This window comes from Rhineura floridana, chromosome 7, assembly GCF_030035675.1.
Source record: "Rhineura floridana isolate rRhiFlo1 chromosome 7, rRhiFlo1.hap2, whole genome shotgun sequence".
Lineage (NCBI taxonomy): Eukaryota > Metazoa > Chordata > Lepidosauria > Squamata > Rhineuridae > Rhineura > Rhineura floridana.
In genome coordinates, this window is record NC_084486.1 from 131,414,313 (window position 1) to 131,438,911 (window position 24,599).

A 24,599-nucleotide genomic window follows, 5' to 3' on the forward strand; every position below is an offset into this window, starting at 1 on the left:
TTATATGTATTAAACGATATAGAAATGGTCTAAATAAAATATTTTTTTAAATGTTTTAAAAAGTATTAGACCATTCCAGTTTACAGGACAGAATTAAAACACTAATTCTAAAGCCATGGGAGTCCAGAGTCTGTGAGTTCAAATCCCCACTCGTGCCTCCTAGGTGTCAAGGGCCAGCCAAAGATCACCCCCACAGTGAGTGGCTCAGGGGTTATGTGCCCTGCCACCTGTGCAGCCATGGGCAAGCTGCATAGTCCCAAGGAGTCCAGTTGCCCCCCAGCTGGCAGTTGCGGACAAGGAAGGGGCTGGCTTGTGCAGCTGTGGCAAGCTGAGCAGGCCCTAGCCAGCTGGGGAGGACTAGCCTCAGAGGGAGGCAATGGTAGACCTCCTCTGAATACCGCTTACCATGAAAACCCTATTCATAGGGTCGCCATAAGTTGGGATTGATTTGAAGGCAGTCCATTTCCTCTTGATTCTAGAAGAGCCTTGTATGAATAAGTGTGCTTAGGATTGCCACATATGAGGATGTGGGTGGATTCAGTATATATAAAATCATGAGCAAATTGGACATATGAAGCTATCTTACACAAAGTCAGGCCAGCTCTGTATTGTCCATACTGGCTGGCAGCATCTCTCCGGGGTTTCAGCCAGGGTTCTTTCCAGCCCTACCTGGAGATGTCGGATATTGAAACTGGGACCTTCTGCATGCAAGGCAGATGCTCTGTCACTGAGCTAACTAAGCAACAATTATTTGGCCTTTGACGTTTTGCTGGAACAGCACACCGACAAATTAAACTTGAACATGTAGTTGATTTAAAAACAAAAGAAAATACATGTTTGCACACAGTAGGTCTGTGGAACCTTTGGCCAGCAGTAATAAGGATTAACACATTAACAAAAGGATAAGACAAATCCATGTGAGAGGGGAAAACAAACAGCAGTTAGGCTGGGTATGTAAGTCACCTGGTATGATGCTCAAGGGTTGATAATCCCATTATCAATTACCAGGGCCTGTGACTTTCTAGAGAGCACAGCCGAACCAATAAAAATAGGAGTGAAAAATAGGAGGCAGGGGAGATGGAAATAAAAAAACCCTCTGGGCAGGATTTAACCAGTGGAAGCTGGTCCATTGGGGCTAGTGGGTCATTGTCCTTCCAATCTCTGACTGCACGTAGCCAGCCCACACCTGCCTGCTTTCTTGCTTACAACCAGTCCAAGTGGTGGCACTGGCTTCCTCCTCCTCCTCCGTGTTGCCCTTGTAGAACTCAGCAAGGAGGAGGACAGGGATAAAATGAGAGTTACTTTGGCTCTGCCTGTCCTTGGCTCTGGTTCTACCTATTGTTAGGCTCCTTGCCTTCTGCCCCACCAGTCCCAATGGGCGTCAGCCACCATTGCAATCAAGTAACCCATCCCATCAGCACAAGGATTACTCCCTCTCTCCTTCCCCCACCACTCCCAACACCCTCCCCAAATCTGATCTGGAGGGTTGGAGGAAGGCCAAGAACATATTTGGGGGGGGAGAAGGGGGAGTTCCTTAACAACTTATTTAACACTACATTGAATACAACCCTAAGTCCCTCTGCTAGAGACCATAGAATCTGAGAGTTGAAATGCAACTTGGAGATCCTCTAGTTCAGCCCCCTGTTCAGTGCAGGATCTACAATGCAGGATGCAGTGATAGGGAACCTGTGGCCCTCCAGAAATATTGGACTCCAACTCCCGTCATCCCAGATAATTACCTGTGCTGGCTGGGGCTGATGGGAGTTGGAGACCCAAAACATCTGGAGGCCCACAAGTTGCCAGTGTCTGAACTAAAGCATCCCTGTCAGATGACCTCCCAGCCTCTGCATCAATGCCTCCGGTGAAGGAGAGCCTACCACTTCCTGAGGCAGTCTGTTCCACTGTCACCTTGCAACACTAGGAAATTTCTAATGTTTTGCCAAAATGTGGTGTCTTAAACCAGGGGTGGGGAACTTTTTTCAGCTTGAGAGCCACACTCCCTTCTGGGCCACCTTCTGAGGGCCGCATGCCAGTAGTTGGTGGGGCCAGATGCAAAAGCAGGTGGAGCAACAAATGTAGGCTAGTTCCTGCATGCATTCACACATCTCTCTCTATCCTCCATCCAGGCAAGCAAGAGGTAAAATCAGAGTCCAAGGACCCATTCCAGCCAGGCAAAAGAGGGCGTGAAGCAGGGCTACTGTGGCCTGGGGAGAGTTCCAAGGGCCAGACCGAGAGGCCTGAAGGGCCATATTTGGCCCATGGTCTTGAGGTTCTCCACCCTTGTCTTAAACTGAGAACCAGATGTTGAGCCACAACGGAAGCCTGTATGCCTTCATGGCCTGCTTTCCAGAGTCATCTGGCTGCCTGGCCATTGCCAGAAAAAAAATGCCGGCCGAGACGGATCTTCAACTTGATCCAGCAGAACATTTCTTACTCCTTACGCACTTTTATTTCGCTCCTTCACAATGCTGAAGCAGCCGGTCCTAGGATTGGGCTATAAAGCACAAACGCCGGCAGGTGCATTGGGTTTGCATTTCAACCGAGACAAATTGTTTTCCTGAAGATTTATACTTTTCTGCACCTTTACTTTTATGAAAACCAGCAGACAACTTGAAACCCACAAACCTGTTTTTACTCGACCAAATTAACTCCTCTACCATTTTAAAGATTAAGTTGTTTATAAAGGAACGTTGAGCATTAAGCACAGCGAAGATTAATGGGCTCCGCAGCATTTTCTCCGTGAATAAGAGGCATCCCAGGTGGTGCTGAAAAGGTTGCTCACAGTTTGCTTTTATTGAATTAAATACGCAGCAATAATTTTGAGGCATCATCTTTAAATTACTTAAGAGCTCTGGCTTGATGTGGCAAATGCAGTGCTTCATTTATTTTCGTTTCTCACAAAAAGCTGCTCTCCCTTTTTAATTATTAGTAGGGTGAGAAAAAAAAAATTGCAGGATTTTCCTCTCATTCTCCTCTAAGCAGGCTAATGCATGCACAATGTGAATGTATAAAATTATTATTTCAGTGCTCAAACTTTTTTGCCCAATCTAGGGTCTGACGGGCAAATGTTTCAGTGCAACAGCCTTGGGTCTCCTTTAAGTTCATGCTAATGACTTTGGTTGTGGGTGTGTGCTCAGCTTTTCATGGTTTCTTCTTTTAGGCTTGGACACATAGCTCAGTGATAGAGCACATGTTTTGCATGCACAAGGTCCCAGGCTCAGTTTCTGGCACCTCCAGTGCAAAGGATCAGGTAGCAGGTAATGGGATGAACATTCCACTTGAGACCCTGAAGAGCCACTGCCAGTCAGAGTGGACAATACTGCACTAGATGGATCATTGGTTTGACTCGATATAAGGCAGCCTCATAGTATTTATTTATTATATCCAATAATAATTGGATAATTATATCCAACCCTTCCTCCAAAGGAGTCCAAGGTGTCAAGCAACCAGCAATTCAACTTTAAAACAATTCCAGTACAGATTGGGATAAAGGTCTGTACTTAAAAGGCTTGCTGGAAGAGGAAGGTCTTCAGCAGGCGCCGAAACAGAGAAGGCACCTGTCTAATATTTAACAAGAGGGAAATCCAAAGGGTAGGTGCTACAACACAACACTAAAGGCCCAGTTCTGTGTTGTGTGGAACAGACCTCCTGATAAGATGGTACCTGGTAGAGGCCGCCTGCAGAATGCAGTGATCAGCTGGGTATACAAGGGATGAGATGATCTTTCATATTATTGCAACATGCTCTGTGGAGCTGCCCTTGGAAGATGATTCAGAAACTTTGACTGGTCCAAAATGCAGCAACCAGATTACTGGCCTGACTCCCATGGAGATCTCATATAACCCCTGTTCTAAAACAGGTGTACTGGTTGCCAGCTTGTTTCCAGGCCCAATTCAGGGTGCTCACATTAGTGTTTAAAGCCCTAAATGACTGGAGCCCTGAATATCTGAAGGGCCACCTCCTTCCCTACAGCCTCCGGCGGGTGTTAAAAGTCAGCAGAGGGAGCCCTTTTGGTAGTTCCACCACCCTTGGAAGGTAGGGGGTGGCAGCCCCTCGGCTGTGGAACTCCCTCTCCACAGAGGTGCATCTGGCACCTTCAATATGTAGTTTTCATCATATGCTGAAGACCTCTTTACCCTCTGGCCTGTGACCCCTGAGCTACAATTGGGCCCCCTGACATCATTTTCAAAGCAGCCATGGCGAGAAGAGATCGAGGATGCAACATTGGGGAAAGAGGAGGATTAACCCATTTTCCCTTGCCATGTTAATATCCTGGCAGAGGGGAGGAGACAGGTTGAAGGCATAACATACGAAATGAAGATAGAGATCTTTCCACCACACACCAGATTAGCAGTGAATTTAGGGTTACACTGAAGCATTTGGCTTAGCCCATCATGAAAGCTATCTCATGCTATTTACCCACTTAATATCTAGGGTTGTATTCAACGTAGTGCTAAGGCTAAGTTTCAATCAGCGCAATTCTCCCCCCCCCATGTGCCCTCTAAATCTGTTCTGAGGGTTCCCACAACCCTCTGGGATATGGGAATGGTGCAGGGCAAGGAGAGGGGGGAAATTCCCTTGCACTAGCACTAATCCTTGCACCAGCACAAAGAGATAGTTGAATTCCGCCCCCAGCTGCAGAGCGCCTTACTTCCATTGTGTGGCATTCTGGTCTGGATGTGCATAGACCAATAGGAGGATGGTGCTGGTGAATGACTAGCCCTGCCATGTGCCAGAGGGCTGGACTAGATGACCTTTAGGTATCATTTGAGTGCCATAGTTCCGTGAAACGTGTGTCCCATAAGAAACCTCTTGGGGATTTTCTTCAGGTGACTGTGAGCTCAGATGAGTACTCACTTATGCAGCCACGGGGCTCAAAAAGATTCCCTACCCTGATTTATGGATTGTCCACATATTAGTTGGAAGGTACTCTTCAGCTGTGTCTGTTCTTAGCTCTTACCATCTTATACATACAGCATTGGCAGGAAGGGGCTGCCTCTATTGCGAATAGGTGAACTTAGTCAGAAGGAAGTCTCAGTTCGCAGGAGATTTAAACCAGTGCCGGGCTTCTGGCTAAAGTAGTGGAGCATGACAGTGTAATGGTGGGACCATCATTAGAAGTGTGTTAGAAGGTTCAGAAAAGGGCAACCAAATTTATCAAGAGTGACTTCCCTATGAAGAAATGTTGCAGCATATGGGGCTCTTTAGAGAGAAGGTGAATAAGAGGTGACACGAGTATATAAAATTATGCACGGCATAGAGAAAGTAGACAGAGAAAAGTTCTTCTCCCTCTCTCCTTACACTAGAACTCGTGGACATTCAATGAAGCTGGATGTTGGAAGATTCAGAACAGACAAAAGGAAGGATTTCTTCTAATGGAAAGTACTTTTTCCTATGGAATTCTCTCCCACAGGAGATGATGGCCACCAACTCTGATGGCTTTAAAAGAGGATGAGACTAATACATAGAGGATAAGGCTTTAAATTGCTACAAGCCATGATGACTATGCTGTGTCTCCATGGTTGGAGGCAGCATGCTTCTGAATACCAGTTGCTGGAAACCGCAGGAAGGGAAAGTGCTGTTGCACTCAGGTCCTGCTTGTGGGCTTCCCACAGGCATCAGGTTGGCCACTGTAAGAACAGGATGCTGGACTAGCTGGGCCATTGGCCTGATCCACAGGGCTCTTCTTATGTTCTTATGGAACAATCCTGTGCATGTTTCCTGGGAAGCAAGTGTTACTGTGACCACTAATAAGTGTGTTTAGGATTGTGGTCTTGGAAAGAGAAGTGAACCAGCCACAGCTTAATTCCTGTGAGCAAAGAGTGTCATGATTACTCTGTAGTCCATATCCCACTGAAATAAGTGGCCCATTGGTTTGCATTATTGTGGGCTGTGCCCAAAGTTTGTTTTTAATCAGATGTTCAGCAATGCGGGGGAGATGAGATCTTGGGGGGGAAATCCTGAATAGTCTCATTCAGGGACAGGACAGGACAGGAATCCTGTCCTTCAGGGTGACAAGGAAATTAGTTTGTTTCACATTTTAATGCAAACCTACCTAATTCACACCTCCTGAACCATGTGTGGACTGTATGCTTCAACATTCGCACGTCTGCATTTTGCAATGCAGTTCTCCAACTAAAAATGTGTACAAAAAGGCCTTGCATTAGGCATATATTGGGCAACACTGCATGCAAAAATGGGCATCTTTGGAGAAAAATGCATGACCGCATACGTGTTTTGATCCAGACTTTTTAAAAAATAATAAATTGCACACCGAACCAGAAATGGGGTGGCCTGAACTTAAGACTGGAAAAAATGAGAAACTGGGAGAAATAGGATGATCAATTGTCCATCCCTGCTTACCTTCTGGCTTCTGTTTCTCCTTCAGACAACAAAGAACTCCACCTTTCAAAAGCCGTTCACAAGTCCATCTTTGAAGTTAATGAAGAGGGTTCCGAAGCTGCTGCTGCCTCAGGTATGCACCTCCTAAAACTATTGACTCAGTTGTACGCACAGTCTATTAGCTGACATAGCGTACTGGCTGAAAGCATGAGACAGAAGTTTAAAAGTTCTGGGTTCAAATTACAGCTTAGCCATGAGCTCACTGGGCAGCTTTAAGTAAACCACAGCCTTTTTTTTTTTTTAGCCTTCACACCTCATCTGTTATTTGGGTAATAACCCTTGTCTACCTTGCAGGATCGCTGAAAGAATGTACGTGAAGCTCTTGGAGCACTTTAGAAACGTGTTTTATATTAAGCATCCACTATATTAAATCATTGTTCCATTAGAAAGCCTGTTTTTGCCAATGCGAGTGGCATGCTCAGTGGGAATATACGGGACCTTGGTTATAGTTTTGGCTCAGCTGTGAATTTGCAGCATGCTATTGTGCAAGTCTCTGGCTGGTTCAGACTAGCAGTCCTCTTTGTGTGGTCTGGAGCAGGTATACACATCTCCCCATCCCCACGATTTAGGAGGAGGATGAATCATTTGAGTTTATTTATTTATTTATTTATTTATTTAATTTCATTTATAAACCGCCCTTAGCCAATGGCTCCCTGGGCGGTGTACAACATACAATAACAACAATAATCAACAAAAATCGGAAGATATAAAATACAAAATACATAATAGCACTACCTAATATTAAGGTAATTAAAACATTAAAATACATACAAATGAATTAAAATGCATTAAAATGCATTAAAATGCCTGGGAGAATAGGAAGGTTTTGGCCTGGCGCCGAAAGGATAACAATGTAGGCACCAGGCGTACCTCCTCGGGGAGACTATTCTACAATTCGGGGGCCACCACCGAAAAGGCCCTAGATCTTGTCATTACCCTCCGAGCTTCTCAATGAGTCGGTACTCGGAGGAGGGCCTTAGATGTCGAACGAAGTGCACGGGTAGGTTCATAGCGGGAGAGGCGTTCCATCAGGTATTGCGGGCCCACACCGTGTAAGGCTTTATAGGTCAATACCAGCACCTTGAATCTGGCCCGGAAACAAATCGGAGTTCCTCCTTTGTATGGATCATACACGAGCCCAGGGGTAGTATATACGCATGTAGGCCATCATGCTGATCTTCACAATAACCCTGTGAGGTAGGCTGGGCTGAGAGAGAGTGATTGGTCCAAAGTCACCCAGCATGCTTCATGGCTGAGTGGGGATTTGAACTCTCAACTGCTTGACTGTAATTACACCACCACACCGACACTGGTATTTAATGCCTATGTTGGAGGGGAAGGGCAGGCCACCTCTCCATCAAACAAAGTAATTCACCAGCTTGATAAGTGTATGAACCAGACTGCAGTCTTTTATCCTCAGATTCTTATTTATCCAAATAATAAGTAGCTTATCTCCCCAGGACTCTTCAAAGCACAAACAAGGCACTGCACACCTGGAAAGTGCTCTTTAAAGGTTATTACCAGGAGTATCTTTCTAGCCCTTTGCACATCTTTCCCCTAGGACTGGGACAGGGCACCTGTGGCCCTCCATTGTTACTGAACTCCTGTCAGCCCTAGCCAGCCTGGCCAACGGTCAAGGACTCAGATGTTACTTTTGCACCATCTTTGGGTTCTTTGGGGTAATGTCTGAAGCTGCTGTCAAATGACTGATAATAAAATAGTGAAGGTAGAGTCCCCAGAAGGATGCGGGGCAGACACTGTATTAAGATGAAATGGAAAACCAAACTTTTCTGTATACACAAGGTTGTCATCATTCAGCCACAGTTTGCATAACTGCAGGTGACCCTGCAAACTGCAGCGTGACGACAGACTTATGAGACCTGCTGAGCCAGCGGAGGAGGGAGACGGAGACGGAGGCAGGCAGGAGTAAAGGGAAGGATGGGAATCTCTAGCAGAGGAGGGCAACGGAGACAGGCAGGAATAAAGGGAGGGGACAGGAAGCTGTAGCAGAAGAGGGGAGCTGAGATGAAGAAGGAGGCAGGCAGCAGTACGGGAAGGGGTGGGAAGCTTTGGCAGAGGGTGAAGGGAAAGAAGTAGATGGCGAGGGGGGTTGGTGAGGGTAGGCAGGCTTGGCAAGCGAAGCACAAAGGGCCATAGCCCTTAGTATTTATGTATTTTATATGGGCTTTCTTCATACAGATATCACATTATCATATTAATACAAATATCACATTAATACAAATATCATTGCCGCCCTGGGCTCCTCCTGGGAGGAAGGGTGAGATATAAACCTAATAAATAAATTAAAAAATATATCATTTTAAGGTCTTGCAGGGGGGAGGAATGGGCTTTGGATTGAACTACATTGCTCTGGATCCGGAATGGGGAGCTGGTAGCCTTCAGATGCTGTTGGAATCCATGCTGACTGGAGCTGGCTGTTGCCATCACTCACCGTATGCCCAAAGGCACATGTTGCCAAATTCTTCCAAGCTACACAGAAAGTGGATTAGACTGTGAAAGAACAAACCCAAATTGTGTTTGCATTTTTACCAATTTGTAGGGCATTCCAGTATCTCAGAGAGAAGGTCAGGTCTGCTGCTCCCCTAGTGTATTTGCTATAGCTGCCCAATTTCCCTGCTTTTCAAAGTTTGATAGAAATATCTGTTGCTATAGGTATGTTCTTAAACTGCATGGGGTTTTTTTGTCTATCAGTGAATTTCTCTGCATTTTAAGGTGTTGGTGTACAGGGGAATGGATTGGAAGGAGAGGGGGAGGGAGCAAAGGAAGGGGGGATAGAAGGGAGGGGGAGGGGAGGGCAAGGTTGATCATTTGCATGTTTTTTTTAGTTCCATGGTATTTACTCCTGTACAATAATGCTTAGGATAGGTGGAACTGACCTGGGGGAGGGGCAGAGACGGAAGGGGAGGAAGGATAGGGAAAGGGAGGAAGAGGGAGGGGACATGGAGGGGGAGGGGAGGAGATTGTGGGTGGGTGGGTACTGGGCAGAGGGAAAGCCCCTTTCCAAAACAAAAACACTGTGATTTTGATACTGTTGGTAGTTTGTGAAGGGTGCTGAGAGTTGTTTAGGAAGCACCCTATTCCCCTCACTGAGCTGCAATCCCCAGAATTCTCTGGGAGGAGGAGCTGAGTGTTCAACCACTCTGGCCACTGGAGCTCTGTCAGAGGAATAGGAGTCTCCTAAACTCTCAGGACCCTTCACAAACTACACTTCCCAGGATCCTTTGGGGGAAGCCATAACTATCTAAAGTGGAAAAAATGTCTGGTGTGGGTGTGGCCCCCTGATTAGCCAAGCCAAACAGCTGTGAGAATTTTTAATTAATTTCAACAAATTATGAGACCACTGTCAGAAAGAAGTCCAACAGGGGTCTGGATTTCTCTCTCTCTTGTTTTACACTTTGAACTCTCGATTCTCTCTGAGTGTTTTGTGTATCGCCGTGAAAACTTAGAGGGTTGTTAAGCAAGCGTTTCTGAGTTCAGGACTGTCAGTTTTGTAAGGTTTTGTTTTGAAATGAGCTGATGGGAAGCATCAGAATGGCATGGGGGTATTTTCGATTTAACATTGCGGAATGCGAAGAAACCATGCTGGCTATAGTATACAGCCTAACCAGCGATGACTACCAGTCACAATCAAGTTAGAGTGTCTGCTTCACCCACGTAAGCACTATTAGAGAGTGGCACTCTGGACTGATGCTTTATGCAAAAGTTGTTCTTCTCCTGCCGCAGCCTTTGCTTGGATTTGCTTGTACATGGTCATGCTGGCACAGTGCCAGAGAGATGAATGTAGCTGGTTTGCTGCAACACTGCAAGGGGATGAGGACTACTAGGAACATCCGTGGCTATTAGTCAGGATGGCTACATACTGTCTCTCAGAATCAGAGGCAGACTGCTTCTGAATATCAGCTGAAGAGGTCTGTTGCCCTCATGTCCTGCTTGTGGGCTTCCCTTGGGCATCTGCTTGGCCATTGTGGGCAACAGGAGACTGGACTAGACAGGCCTTGGTGGCCTGAGAGCTATTAATAAGGTTGGAACCTGTGCTCTGTTGCCGCTGTACAGCAAAGAGTTATATTGAACTGAGAACTGTTTGAGTTGTATTCGACTCAGTCCTATTTAGAGTAGACCTAATGAAATTAATGAACCTAGGTTAGTCATGTCTAGTAACTTTAATGGGTCTACTCTGTGTAGGAGTAGCATTGAATACCACCCTTTCTTTCCAAACCGGTTAGAAATAGTGCAGGGATGCAATTGCATTTGGATATGGGCATTGTATATGAATAATGAAGAAAATATTAGCTTTCCAGCCTTTATGGAAGGGCCAGATGGTAGAACTTGGTGCTTGTTACATGCAAATATTGGCTTTTCCCACCAGCAAATCATTCTTGTTTCTTCTTTGGCATTCATCATGAATTGATCTCTGCTGGAACTATTTTTCATTACAAGAAAAGCAAAGTTCTTTGCAGTGAGCCCCATTCGCAGCTGTAATTCTGGCTGGAAAACCACATTCCTCAAACTATATAAGCGAGGACTGATCTCATGTCTGGGCATGCATGGATTTTGTTCATTTATTTATTTATTTTTATTGTTGGGTTTTTTCACAGGTCAATGCAATAAAAGATAAAAGTTAATAAAATCCTTGGAAAACATGAAGCTCTAGAAAGGAGTCATAAAATATTTCCAAATTTAATTAAGATCAACCCCTGCCTCTCTAACTAATATGTTTGGCCCACAGAATTCCCTTTGTATACCAGATATTAAAAATTAAATCTGCTTACTGTTGGACCTCTCACTAAACAAACATCTCAGGAATTCGAATTTTCCGCAATCTAACCTGGACTACTTCTAACTCTGTTAATTATCCCCCTGCTCAGCCTCCTATTCAGCTCCTCAAATTGCCCATCAGTTATTCACATCACAGCACCCTGATTCTTCCTTGGCTGTAGCTGCTGCAAGAAAAGCAGAGGCTTCCACTGCACCTAAGAGGACCCAGTACAGATGTGATAGCGGTTCCCCATTAGCCACATCTGACAAATCGGGAACAAGCCCTGCACAGTCACGGTGCAATCAGTGAGGTACTGTTGCTGTGCCATCCTGCCAGCTGCAATGGTGCAACTCCTTACAGTGATGGTGCAGGGCAGAGGAGTGGTGAGTGGGGGACCACCAGGTTGTTGTTGGTGGACACAGATGTGTGTGCTCCTGTGCCCCCATCAACCCAGTACTTCCTCCACCTGTTGTGAGCCCTGCTTGAGGGGGGTGGACTGATGAGAACGAAGTGGAGGAAGAGGAACACTTCGAGTGGAATGGTCTTGCCGGTGAAGGGCTGGGCAGGGAGTTGAACTCAGAAGGTGCACCAGCTCTGGACTTTGACAGTTCAACTCCAGCAGCTCCAGATATCCCTGTGAAGAGTCTACCTGACCACCCGGTTGTTTCCCAGCCTGACGCTTCCCCCACGTTGCCCACAGGCCGCCCTCCTTCCGCTGAAGGGGAAGGTGGGATGGTGACAGAGGCACCGCCTTCACCTCGCGCCAGGAAGTGAATGCAGAGGGAGATTCAACAGACAGAGTTGAGATGGAGTCTTTGCCTGCTCATGCGCTCCCAACAGTTGACATTTAGCACATGCAAGTAGGGAGTAGGGTGCCCGCCCAGCCTTACTTAAGCCAAGGAGGGGGAGTAGTTGCTGTGTCAACGTCTTAGTGCAGCAAAGTTGTGCCTAGTTAGACCTAGAGAAATGCTGAGTTCTGAGTAAGCCGTAGATAGATTCATGAGAAGCACTGAATTGAAACTTCTCTTACTGCAATAAAAGAAAAAAACACAGCCGTGTCTGAGAGTGAGTTCTTTGAGTTCATCACAGCCCTCTCCCGCCCCACCCCTTTTCCAGTGAATAATAGCAGCACCTCACCCATTGAGACTGGCTGCACACATTGCACACATTCTCTTTCTGCAGCACTACCCTCCCTGGAGCAAATCCTCCCCTTGCCAAAATCTCCCTTTGTAATGGGGTAGAAGTTAGAGTGTTGGGCCGGGACCTGGGAGACCAGGGTTCAAATCTCCGCTTGGCCATGAAGCTCACTGGGTGACCTTGGGCCATTCATCATCTCTCAGCCTCACCTACCTCACAGGGTTGTTGTGAAGATAAAAATGGGGAGGAAGAGAACCATATAGGCCACCTTGAGCTCCTTGGAGGAAAGGTGGGATATAAATGAAATCATAAATAAAAATAAATAATAAGAGGCTTGCGTTAGGAGTCTCTTGGCCTAACCTACCTCACAGGAATGTTTTGAGGATAAAATCAGGAGGGGGAAAGCCATGTTTGTACACTACGTTGAGCTCCTTGGAGGAAAAGTGGGATATAAATTTAATAATAAAATTAATAATAAATAATTGCAGTTAAATGCCACTATTATTTATTTATTTCCTCTCATTTATATCCTGCCCTTCTTCCATCATGGAGCCCAAAGTGGTGTACATGTGGTTCCCAGATGATCTCTCGTCCAGGCTCTGACCAGTTCCAGACTTGCTTAGATTCAGCAAGGTGATGGCCTCATGTGCTGTCAGTCCATACTCCAGAGTCATGGTTAAAGAAAGCCAGTTTCCCTTAAGCCAGGATGAAGTTGCAATTTCAAGTGGGTTTCAGATCCTACATTCAGGGAAACCCCTTGTTAGCCTTAACCTTATTTAATCTTAGTGCTGTCCAACTGCTTAACCGCCCATGGTTAACTGGGCAGGTGGGAGTTTGTTTCACCAAGCAAAGCTGATTGGCAGGAGAGTCGTGGCAGATCAAAGGATATACTAACTCACACGGCATGCAACTAATGTATAGAATTTGTTGGCACAGGTCACGGTGATTGCCACTAACTTAAATGGCTCCAAAAGTAGATTAGACCAATTCTTGAAGAATAACTCCATCAGTGGGTACTAGTAATAATCTGTCAATGGGTACTAGTATATGCGGGTTGAGATATGGCATGTGTCTAAAGAGCACTTGCTAGGGAATATCAGCAAGAGGAGGCTATTGCCTTCATGCTCAGTTTGTGGGCTTCCAAAAGGCATCTGTCTGGCCACTGAGGGAACAGCATGGTAGACTTGATAGCTATGCTCTGCCGCCACAGTTGGAGCCAGTATGCTTCCGAGTACCACTTGCTGGAAACCACAGGAAGGGAGAGTGCTCTTGTGCTTAAGCCCCACTTGTGGGCTTCCCATAGGCATCTGGTTGACCTCTGAGAAGAGGATTCTGGACTAGATGGGCTGTTGACCTGATCCAGCAGGCTCTTCTTATATTCTTACGACCATTGATTTGATCCAGCGTTTTTATTGTGCTTTTTATGAAGAGCTGGGGAGAGCAAACCTATCTTCATAAAACTGGCTGTCAGTTTGTTAACTGTGCTTGGCAGGGATCTAGCATTACACCTGCCTCAGCTCCTAAAGAAGAATCTCTTTGTCTCTTGTTGAATGGAAACACTGCAGCATCGGTGGTGTGATATTTCCACCTGTAAGCCCAGAAGCGCAATTCACATTTATTGTTGGTAATCAGAATAAGTCACAAAATGTTTTGCAATAACCTATTCAGAGCTTGCATTTCTTTTGAAAATCCCTTGGCTCCAAATTTTATATTTCAAGAACACCAGAGAAGGCTGCAGGGAACGATCATGGCCGATCAGAGCCAAGAGGGAATGTGTTTCACTTTCACCCAATGGGCTCTGCCTCTGCCTAACACAGCCCATGTGGATGGCAGAACTGTCAGGCAAAATGTATTTCCCGTGCAGGGAATGGCCATCATAACTCTCTCTCTCAAAGTTCTTCCTCTTTTTGTAAGTTATAAGCCGTTCCCCCAGCAGCGAGAAATAAATTGCACTGCTACAAGTTGTTAATCATTCTCAGAGCATAACTAGACACATCCATTTTTTTGCTAGTCTCTCTTCATTTTAGATTAGATGTGTTTGGAGGGTTGGGTTTTTTTTAATATCTTTGTGCATGTGTCTTTACATGTGTCGTTAATGTTATGACACAGAAAAAGCTCAAGAGATTTGTATAGGAGAAGCCTTGCTGGGACATTTCAGACATGGCCTCTTTGTCTTCTTTTCACCCTCCCCAGGAATGATAGCCATTAGCAGGATGGCAGTGCTGTATCCCCAGGTTATCGTGGATCATCCCTTTTTCTTTGTGGTCAGGAACAGAAGAACAGGTGAGTGCATTGGACTCTCTGGGCCCCTCCGGTCTGGTGTTTTATTGCATCATCTTCTCGACATTAGTGGCACATTTGTTCTGTGTCAGCGTGCTCTGCGATGGCCATAGTGCAACAAAAGTGGAACAAAAATAAATTGGAATGTTTGTGGTATACAAAGCTAAAGAATTTCAGCAGAAAGTAAAGGGATCTGCACTGATTGGAATTGATATTATTAACTGCAATTATCACTCAACAGTTCAAGAAAAACAGCAAAAGCCACACAGGGAATAGTTAATGATGGGTATATAAATTTAATCAATTATAATAGTAGGGTTTTCAGACTTGTTCTCCACTAGCAGAATGTGCAGTTTTTCATACCAGTGCAAGCCTCCTCAGTGCAGTGACCCTATAATTATGTAATGGATGTCATGACATGAGAACGCCATGTGTCTCCCACAAGCAAAAAGGAACATAGGAAGCTATGTTATACCAAGTCAGATCATTGGTCCATCTAGCTCAGTATTGTCTACACTGAGTGGCAGCAGCTCTCCAGGGTTTCAGGCAGGGGGCATTCCCAGCCCTACTTGCTGTGGATTGAACCTGGGATCTCCTGCACACAAAGGCAGATACTCTACCACTGACCTGCACCTTTTCCAGATCAGTGTCTGCCCATACATTGGGTCTCCAGTCCACATGCAGACATCCCCAAAGGCAGTTGTACACTCACACTCGCAATCTGAAGTGCACACTTTTCTCAACACCTATTTGGGGCAGGGGAATAATGTATGAAATGGTCCCGAGACAATTTAAACCTCCCTTTGCTTTGTGTGATCTTTCTTCCCAACAGCAACCACAGAAAGCACTCCCAGAATACAGTAATGTGTGTGGAATTCATTTATTTCTATTTTAAAAAGAGAATTATTTGCGAGAAGCCGTTCTGCCTTAGGATGACGAGAGTGGCTGCAAATTTGCAAAAGGGAGCAAGAGTTGCAACGCTGTTGTTGCCGGCTTAAAAGACACATCCATCTGTCCTCCTTTCATCCAGTATCAGAAGCAGTTTGGAGATGATGAGTGAGGGATTGCCACTGTGCCCATGTCCAGCTTGTAGGCTTTCTGTAGGTAGCTGGTTGGCAATTGTGAGAACAGAAAGCTGGAGTAGACGGGCCTTTGATGTAATCCAGCAAGGCTCTTCTTATGTTCTTAAAACACAGCAGGAATATTGTCTTAGTCACACCATCAGCTTTGAATCCTATTCCACTTGAACGTATTGCAGCAGAATTCTAAAACACTCTGGTCCAAGAGCATCCAGCGCACCAGTATGATCAGTTATTCATGTGCTGGACAGGACCGATGAGAATTGCCTACTATGTAATGGAACAGATTGATTTAAGAGTATATAGAGTTCTCTTTGCCTATAGTCTTGGAGAGAAGGAACAGCTCAATGTGTAAGAGTACACACTTTGCATGCAGAATGTCTCAGGCTGAATCCCCAACATCACCAATTAAAATAACAATCTTGAGTTGCAGGACCAGGAAAAAGCTGTTCTCCCCGAGACTCAGGAGAACTGCTGTCAGTTGACTGCAGTAGGCAAGATGGACCAGTGGTCTGACTGAGGCAGCTTCATATGTTTTCCCAGCAAATGATGCAGCAGTCTGCACAAACACTTATGTGATGGCCCAGCTAATTCTTAGCTGACCAGAAGAGCTAATTTTTCCTATGTAAAATCTAGGAAAGCATGTCATTAGGACTATGTACATTGGACTATGCCCACATTAGCCCTTTGCAAGGCAATCTCACAGTCCTGGGCACTGGATAGGAAAGTCTGGTGGATGGGATAAAACAATCACACTGTTTCCTCTGCACATACTCGCATCCAAACCAGCCTATACTTGAATTATTTGCGACATTGTTGGAATGGAAACACTGTGGGGTTTGGCTTCTTTTAAAAAAATTATCCACCTCTACAAAAAAAAATTATTGCAATTTGCCTATGCAGTGTAACAAAAAAAGGTGTGGCATAAGGTGCTATAAATTTGAAAAGAGTACCATCGGCCTCAAATATTTACAAACTCCAATAGTAACAGGGAATGTTCTCTGTTAACATTTCAAGACCTCCCATGAGGCTCTCATTAGTTATGAAAACATGCCATAAAATAAGACCACATATTTGAGCAGTTCTCTCTTTCTGCCCCTCTAACCCCATCAATGGCTGTCTAGTTGGTGGAGAATTCTTCCACCTGAGATAAGGATGTAGGGGAAATCTGATTCAGTTCCTATTTAAAGGCAATCCTACCTAATTTGAAACAATAGGCGAACCAAACACAGCCATCTTTTTAAATTCACCTTTCTCCGAATTTGCAGTGCATGTCTCCAGCCAAGTGCTGTGCACAAAAATACATATCCTGGGGTGAAATGTGCATAAAATGCATATATTGAAGGATACCACATACAAGCATGCATTATATTAGAGGAAATGGCTTTGCAGAAATGTGTATATTAGGAAAAATTCACACTGAAATGCTGATGAATCTTCATGAGGAGTTTATTGTAAAAAATATTCACAGAGTGATGTGGAAACATGGAGAACCTAGCTCAAGACTCAAAAAATGATAAAGTGGGAGAAAACCAAAATGGATAGATTCAGCCTTGGATAGAGGTCACATCCACACCATACATTTAAAACACACGGCTGCTCCCAAAGAATCCTGGGAACTATAGAGCTACAGTTCCCAGCACCCTTAACAAACTGCATTTCCCAGGGAAGCCACACCCTTTAAATGTGCTTTAAATGTATGGTGTGGGTGACCAGAGAGCACAAAATATACATGATCTCCCCCTATTCTTGTCAGTCGTTAAAAGCAACCCTGGAGGGGAACGGCTACTTGGATCAGAGCCATAGTGCTGGGCGAGGGAAGACCAAGCCTTTCCCTTGTGCCATTTTCTTCAAATTAAATCATACCCCACAAAGCAGCTGAAGAGTTTGGGGGAGCGAGAGGGAAACAAGCACCCATATTGCACCTTTCTTTTTTTTCCCCTCCTGTGGCTGTTAGCAGCCTTCAGGAATGATTTAAGGCAGGAAAATGATGAAACAGAAGGGTTAGCCCCCACCCACCCAGTTACCCAGCATTGCACTTCCAATCCATATTGGAGGCCACAGTAAAAGGAAAAGGCATCAAGAGGACCTGTCGCGAATTGTGCTATGGAACCATCTTCCATCTGGAAACTTATGTCCTCACTGTGGGAGGCTGTGTGGATCCAGAACTGGCCTCCACAGTCACTTACGGACCCACTGTTAAAGACCTTACCCTGGAAGACAATCTTACTCAGCCGCAAGTGATTTCCAAAGAATGAATGAATATGGAACAACATAGGAGGCTGCCGTTGGTCTAAACAGTTCAGTATTGCTTACATTGACCGGCAGCGGCTCTCCGGGGTTTCAGGCAGGGGACATTCCTAGCCCTACCTGGAGATGCCAGGGATTAAACCTGGAACATTCTACATTAGGGTCGCCAGGTTGCTGGACTGAGACTGATCCTGTATCTTTAGGAGAAGAGAAAGTCAGCCAAGTGCAGGTGTTCTTGCAACACTGTAATGGGAAAAAACATAAGGTGGAATTCTCCCTCCCCCCCCGCACAATTTTAAAGATACAAAAGACCTCTTGGTTGCCAAGCCCAGCCTCCAAGAGGTCTTCTGTATCTTTAAACACTGTGCAGGGGGAAGGGAGAATTCCACCTTGTGGTTTTTCCCATTACAGGGTTGCAAGAACACCTGCACTTGGCTGACTTTCTCTTCTCCTAAAGATACAGGATCAGTCTCAGGCCAGCAACCTGGCAACCCTGTTCTACATGCAAAGCAGATGCTCTGCCACTGAGTTACAGCAAGTTACAGGTGTCACATGCTGCATGCATTTTGGCCATGAGTTTTCCAGTCTTGAATTAAGGCTTGATTTCTACATTTCTGTGCCTTAACAAAATATACAGCATCTCCCCTTGCCCATCTTCTGATTCCATCTGTATATGTCTCTTTTTCTCCTTTTTTAGGTACCATCATTTTCATGGGGAGAGTTATGCACCCAGAAGTGATGAATACAAGTGCCCATGACTTTGAAGAACTTTAATATCCCTACAGGCTCACCAAGCCCAAATACACACACACACAAAGAAAAATAAGCACACTGAGTTTGCAGTTGATGTATTTAAGATTTATCATGTGGTTTGTTTGTTTTTTGCATTGTTACCTTTGAGACACAGTTTAAAGGAAAGAAAAAAGAAAAAAGCTTCCAGATCTAACTTCAGCTAGAAATTGCAGACCACGGTTGTGGAAGAAAAACTTTCAGTATTAAAGTAATGTTGTCCTTGTGATTGTTGGTTCTCTAAAATAAAAACTGTATCCATGTCAGTGGCCGCATTTTCTGTCTCGGTGAATTAGTGTGCGTGCGTGTGTTTGTATATATATATATATATATATATATATATATATATATATATATATATATATATATATATATATATATATATACACACACATATAAAATTGCCTGAGAGCCATATTCCCTCTTGGCTAATTCCCTGGGGGTCAGATGCCAGCAGTGGGTATAGCCATCCTACTCCTTCTCACAGACATAGGGCTTTAAAAAAAAAGGATTAGACAAATTCATGGAGGACTAGGCATCATGGCTATACTCTGCCTCCCCATTTCGAAGCAGTGTACTCCTGCACTCCAGTTGCTGGAAACGGAAGGAGGGGAGAGTGCTGTTACGAGGGATGCCAGGTTCAGGGCCTGAGACTGACCCTGTAACTTTAGGAGAAGAGAAAGTCAGCCAAGTGCAGGTGTTCTTGCAACCCTGTAATGGGAAAAACCACAAGGTGGAATTCTCCCTTCTTCCTGCACAACTTTTAAAGATATAGAAGACCTCTTGAAGGCCGAGCCTGGAGGCTGGGTCTTTAAAAGTTGTGCAGGGGGAAGGGAGAATTCCACCTTGTGGTTTTTCCCGTTACAGTGTTGCAAGAACACCGGCACTTGGCTGACTTTCTCTTCTCTTAAAGATACAGGATCAGTCTCAGGCCCTGAACCTGTCATCCCTAGCTGTTGCCCTCAGGCCCTGCTTGCTTGCTTACCATAGTTGGCCACTGTGAGAAAGGGATGCTGGACTAGATGGGCCTTAGTTTGGCCTGATACAGCAGGGCTCTTCTTACTTTCTGATGTACACATGGGCCGATGGGCACACAGCTCCCCTTCCTCAGTTGATTTGAGCAGATTAGTTGAGGAAGGGGTTCTTGCTCCCTTCCCACTTCTCAAACGATCTGTTTGATGTCTGAGAAGGGGGCAATTTGTATTCCCATCAGGGTGCTCCGACCACCCCCAGCTCTGTCTCTATATTATTGTATTTTTTCCCTTTTACTGCCACCACCAGAATCAGTGGGATCTGAAGGTGGGCAGAAAAATTGTTTGGCGAGCCTGAACTTGGAGGGTTAGTCACTCCTGAACTGAAGTCTCTGAGTCCACGTACTAATCCCTGGAGCAGTTGACTTGTTCCATTTCACTGTGACTCACTGCTCTGACCTGGCCTGTCCAGTCAACCACAGTGAGGGGTCTGCCAAAATGGCACCTCCTCTTTTTTCATTCCCATTCACAACCCATGATAGTAGGGGATGCCAATTCAGCCTGCTTTCTCAGGGAAGAGGGATTTCAAGGTTGGTGGTCCCCAGAATGTTCTGGGGTATTCTGTAGCAGCAGAAGAAAAAGGCCTCACAGCTACTGTCCATCAGTATCAGAATGCCCCAAACTGACAGCCCCATTGTGTAGAATGGAGCTGCGATGTTGCACTACTGCCCCTCACAGGCCACATGGCTGCACCAGACCCTCCCCGCCACCACTACCACAGGGTTCCAGAATGTGTGCAAGGCCTACGTGCACAGGCTTTCCTTTGCAGATTTCCACACCTAATGTTGGGGGTCAGGTGCTGCTGTGCAATCTCAGGTGTGGGGCCAGCAGCGCAGCTCTATTCTGCAGGTTAATGAGGCTAAGAATTGCATCCTACTAAGTTGCACTTGGATGCAATCTGAAGGCATTCTAGTACAAAAATAAAATCGCAGCCACTATTAAATGGTGGGTGCCGATGGGGCCACCACTCCCCCCCCCATGTCTCTCAGAACACTGGTACACCATGACATAGTGTAATTCTGGGGCATTCAGAAGAAGAAAAAATGGCAGCTGGTAGTAGTGAGGAGCCAGGAAGTGCTGGCAAGTTTCCCCCAACCTTGGAATCGTTCCCTGAAAAAGCAAAAGAAGGAAGGTGGTTTCTCTCTCACCAGTGAGTTCCACCCCAAATCCAGGCTGATTTTCTTTTTGAGAGTTTGGCTTAGCCCCATCCCTAGTAATTCTGCTGCACTACAGGTGATTGGATTATTCAGTCATTTGAGATGCAAAGACAAAACAGAAATCCCCAAGGGGGCTCCCAGTTGTGCGTCTGCTTGAGTCACCATTCTAGGCTTGTTCCTTTCCAATGAGGAGACATGCCAAAATCAGAGGTTCGTACAGAAATGTAGAAGGGGTGACGGAAACACTGACTCCCCTGAGGGTCATGCTTAATGTCTTCCCAGATGTATGATTGATGTACGCATGCAATTTTAATTCAGAAAAAAGATAGTGTTCTTCAGTTTTTAAAAGTTTAAAAAGTACTGCTGTGTTGTAAAAATGGCTGTGCAAGCTTGAAATTGAGTAGCTGCTGCTGTAAATTGCAAAACTTCATAACCGATGAGGTGAAAGTTAATAATTTATCAGATTTTAATGTGGTTCCTTCCTGCAAGCTGATTTACAGGAATTCTTGTGAGTTCTTCTGTGATGCTTGTGAAAGTAGCAAATGATCATTGCAATAGCATTGGGCTTCAGTTATGTAAATAGAATACCATGGTCCCAATCCAGCTACAGATAGTACTGCAATCCTACACATGTATACTCAGAAGTAGGGATGGGGAGAAATTCAATTCAGATCACATTGAAAGCCAAATCTATCAAATTCACACTTTCTGAAAGAATATGAATCTATCAAATTTGCACTGCCTGAATTTTGTATGCAGTCCTCCAACCAATGTGAATATACTGATGAAAATAACAGGAAAATGCATTGTATTAGGAGAAAATGCTTGCAAGAATATATACATTAGTCAAAACTGCCTATGAAAATGTGTTTATTAAGAAACATTCACACTAAAATGGTGAAGAACTTTCATCATGACATTTTTTAAAAAATGCAAATTGCTGCAGAAATGTGGAGAACTGAATTTGGGATTGGTAAAAAGAAACTGGAAGGACCAAAGCTGACAAATCCTTACATCCCTACTCAAAACAGTCCTGTTGAGTTCAGTAGGGCTGCAGCCTTAGACCCATTGGGTTATACTGAACAAAGTTGTCGCATTAGCATGAGGACTTCATCCTTCACAGCAAGACTTCCTTTTCATCTCCCTTCTCCATGCCCCACCCCCACAATCTGTTCTGGGCATTCCCCTAACCCTCTAGAGCAGATTTGGGGGAGGAGGCTGTGGGGAGATGAAATCGCATTGCACAGACAGAAATCCTTGTGCTAACTGGATGACTTCATTGAATACAACCGGCTGAAAGCCATGGGGCACAGGTTGACTGTTAAATTTCCCTACATTGGTTTCAGTATGGTTTGGTAGCCACTAACTTCAGCTGCAATCCATAGTGTCTTTAGATTTAATTCTATTCTCTGTTGAATGATTACTGGTTATAGGGCATGTCTGGCACGAGCATGAAAAACTTGGCTATCCTTAGCTCATACCCCCCCCCAACTCACCTATTGCTATCACTCCTGCTTGTAACTTGACATTTTTCGTTCTGAGAATATTAAACTCATTCAAATGCAGCTGCATTGATGCTTGTGGAGAGTGAATACACTACAGGCTACAAGTAAAGCATGGTTGACTTAAAGCCGGGGTGGGGAAATTTTTTCAGCCTGAGGGCCACATTCCCTTCTGCGCAGCCTTCAAATGCCACATACCAACAGTGGACGGGGCTAGAGGCAAAAGTGGGTGGAGCAATGAATGTAAATTTTACCTTTTACACAGATACCTATTTATCTATCCAGATAAGCAAAGGCATTATCAAGGACACATTTCAGCCAAGCAAAAAAAAATTAGGATATGAAGCAGGGCTAGTGAAGGGTGTGGCCTGCAAGGCAGGGGCATGGCTTAATAGAGAAGCCTGGAAGGTTTCCCACCCCTGAACTTGGTTGGCACTCTTGTGTATGCTTAAGTACCATAGACTTCAGTGGGATTTGCTTGTGAGTCAACATGCACAGGATAATACTCAAAGGGTGATGTTCAATGCTAATCCTACTCAGAGTAGACCCATTGAAGTTAATAGTCATGACTAATATCAGTGGTCTACTCTGAGCAGGACTTAGTCGAATACAATATTTTTCTATCCCAGCCGCAACCTACACTCTGGACGACAGGCTACTGTACTGTACTGACAAGAGGTCCCAGGCTGAAGGCACATAAGGCTAGCTCCCTGCTGAAGCTAAGCAGGGTCAGGTCTGGTCAGTGCCTGGATGGGAGACCACCTGGGAACCATATGTAAGCCGCCTTGGGTTTCATGAAAAAAGAAAGGGGGGGTATAAATGTAATAAATAAATAAATACTGTAAGAACAGAATATGGAGAATTTGATTGGTTCCCGACAGGGAAGGGTGTGAAATAGGGGTGCATTTTATCCTGTGTTTAATCTATATGCAGAACACATCATACGGAAAGCGGGATTGGATCAAGATGAAGGAGGTGTGAAAATTGGAGGGAGAATTATCAATAATTTAAGATACGCAGACGATACCATACTACTAGCAGAACCAGTAATGATTTGAAACGAATGCTGATGAAAGTTAAAGAGGAAAGCACAAAAGCAGGACTACAGCTGAACGTCAAGATCTAAGTAATGACAACAGAAGATTTATGTAACTTTAAAGTTGACAATGAGGGCATTGAACTTGTCAAGGATTATCAATACCTCAGCACAGTCATTAACCAAAATGGAGACGATAGTCAAGAAATTAGAAGGTTAGGATTGGTGAGAGAACTAGAAAGGTCCTCAAATGCAAATATGTATCACTGAACACTAATGTCAGGATCATTCAGACCATGCTATTCCTGATCTCTATGTATGGATGTGAAAGTTGGCCAGTGAAAAAAGCGGCTAAGAGAAAAATCAATTCCTTTGAAATGTGGTGCTGGAGGAGAGCTTCACGCATACCATGGACTGCAAAAAAAGACAAATAATTGGGTGTTAGAACAAATTAAACCAGAACTATCACTAGAAGCTAAAATGATGAAATGTAGGTTATCATACTTTGGACACATAATGAGAAGACATGATTAACTAGAAAAGACAATAATGCTGGGGGAAACAGAGGGGAGTAGAAAAAGAGGAAGGCCAAACAAGAGATGGATTGATTCCATAAAGGAAGCCACAGACCTGAACTTACAAGGTCTGAACAGGATGGTTTACAACAGATGCTACTGGAGGTCACTGATTCATAGGGTTGCCATAAGCCGTAATCGATTTGAAGGCACATAACAACAACAACAAAAGTTCCCCTTCCAGGTCTATTGCTTTTCACTGAATAAGGAGGCTACTGCTCGGAGAAATACTCAAAAACATGATATATTGGTGCTTAGATAATGTGGAATCAGTGACTTAACAACACACAGACACACACACCTTCCCTCTTTTTCTTCCCATTTAAAAGCAATTCATATTTTTATTCTTGGGAATACCCTGCTATATGGAACAGAATGGCACTTCCAACAATCTAGATGTCTGCAGGCATAAGGAAGACCACCGCTATTTATAGGAGGAAGGGCAAACTGCAGCACTCAGCAGCACCTAAGCCCTGATATATAATTACTGCTTCCTATGCTATAAATTAATAATAATTTTTAAAAGCTGTAATTAGCACCAAAAAAAAGAGGAGGGGAATAAGAACTGGAGGCAGGATAAGACA

General features: G+C 44.7%; 1 protein-coding gene across 1 annotated transcript in view; it reads left to right on the forward strand.

The window, feature by feature from the left end:
- SERPINI1 (serpin family I member 1) overlaps positions 1-18,989 on the forward strand; it is a 141,852-nt gene extending 122,863 nt beyond the window's left edge. Inside the window, exons 7-9 of the mRNA XM_061637245.1 lie at positions 6,389-6,475; positions 14,510-14,599; positions 18,623-18,989. Coding sequence (XP_061493229.1) covers positions 6,389-6,475; positions 14,510-14,599; positions 18,623-18,699 — 254 coding nt within the window. The 3' untranslated portion in view covers positions 18,700-18,989. The remainder of the gene's footprint in view (positions 1-6,388; positions 6,476-14,509; positions 14,600-18,622) is intronic.
- The last annotated feature ends 5,610 nt before the right edge of the window (positions 18,990-24,599 follow it).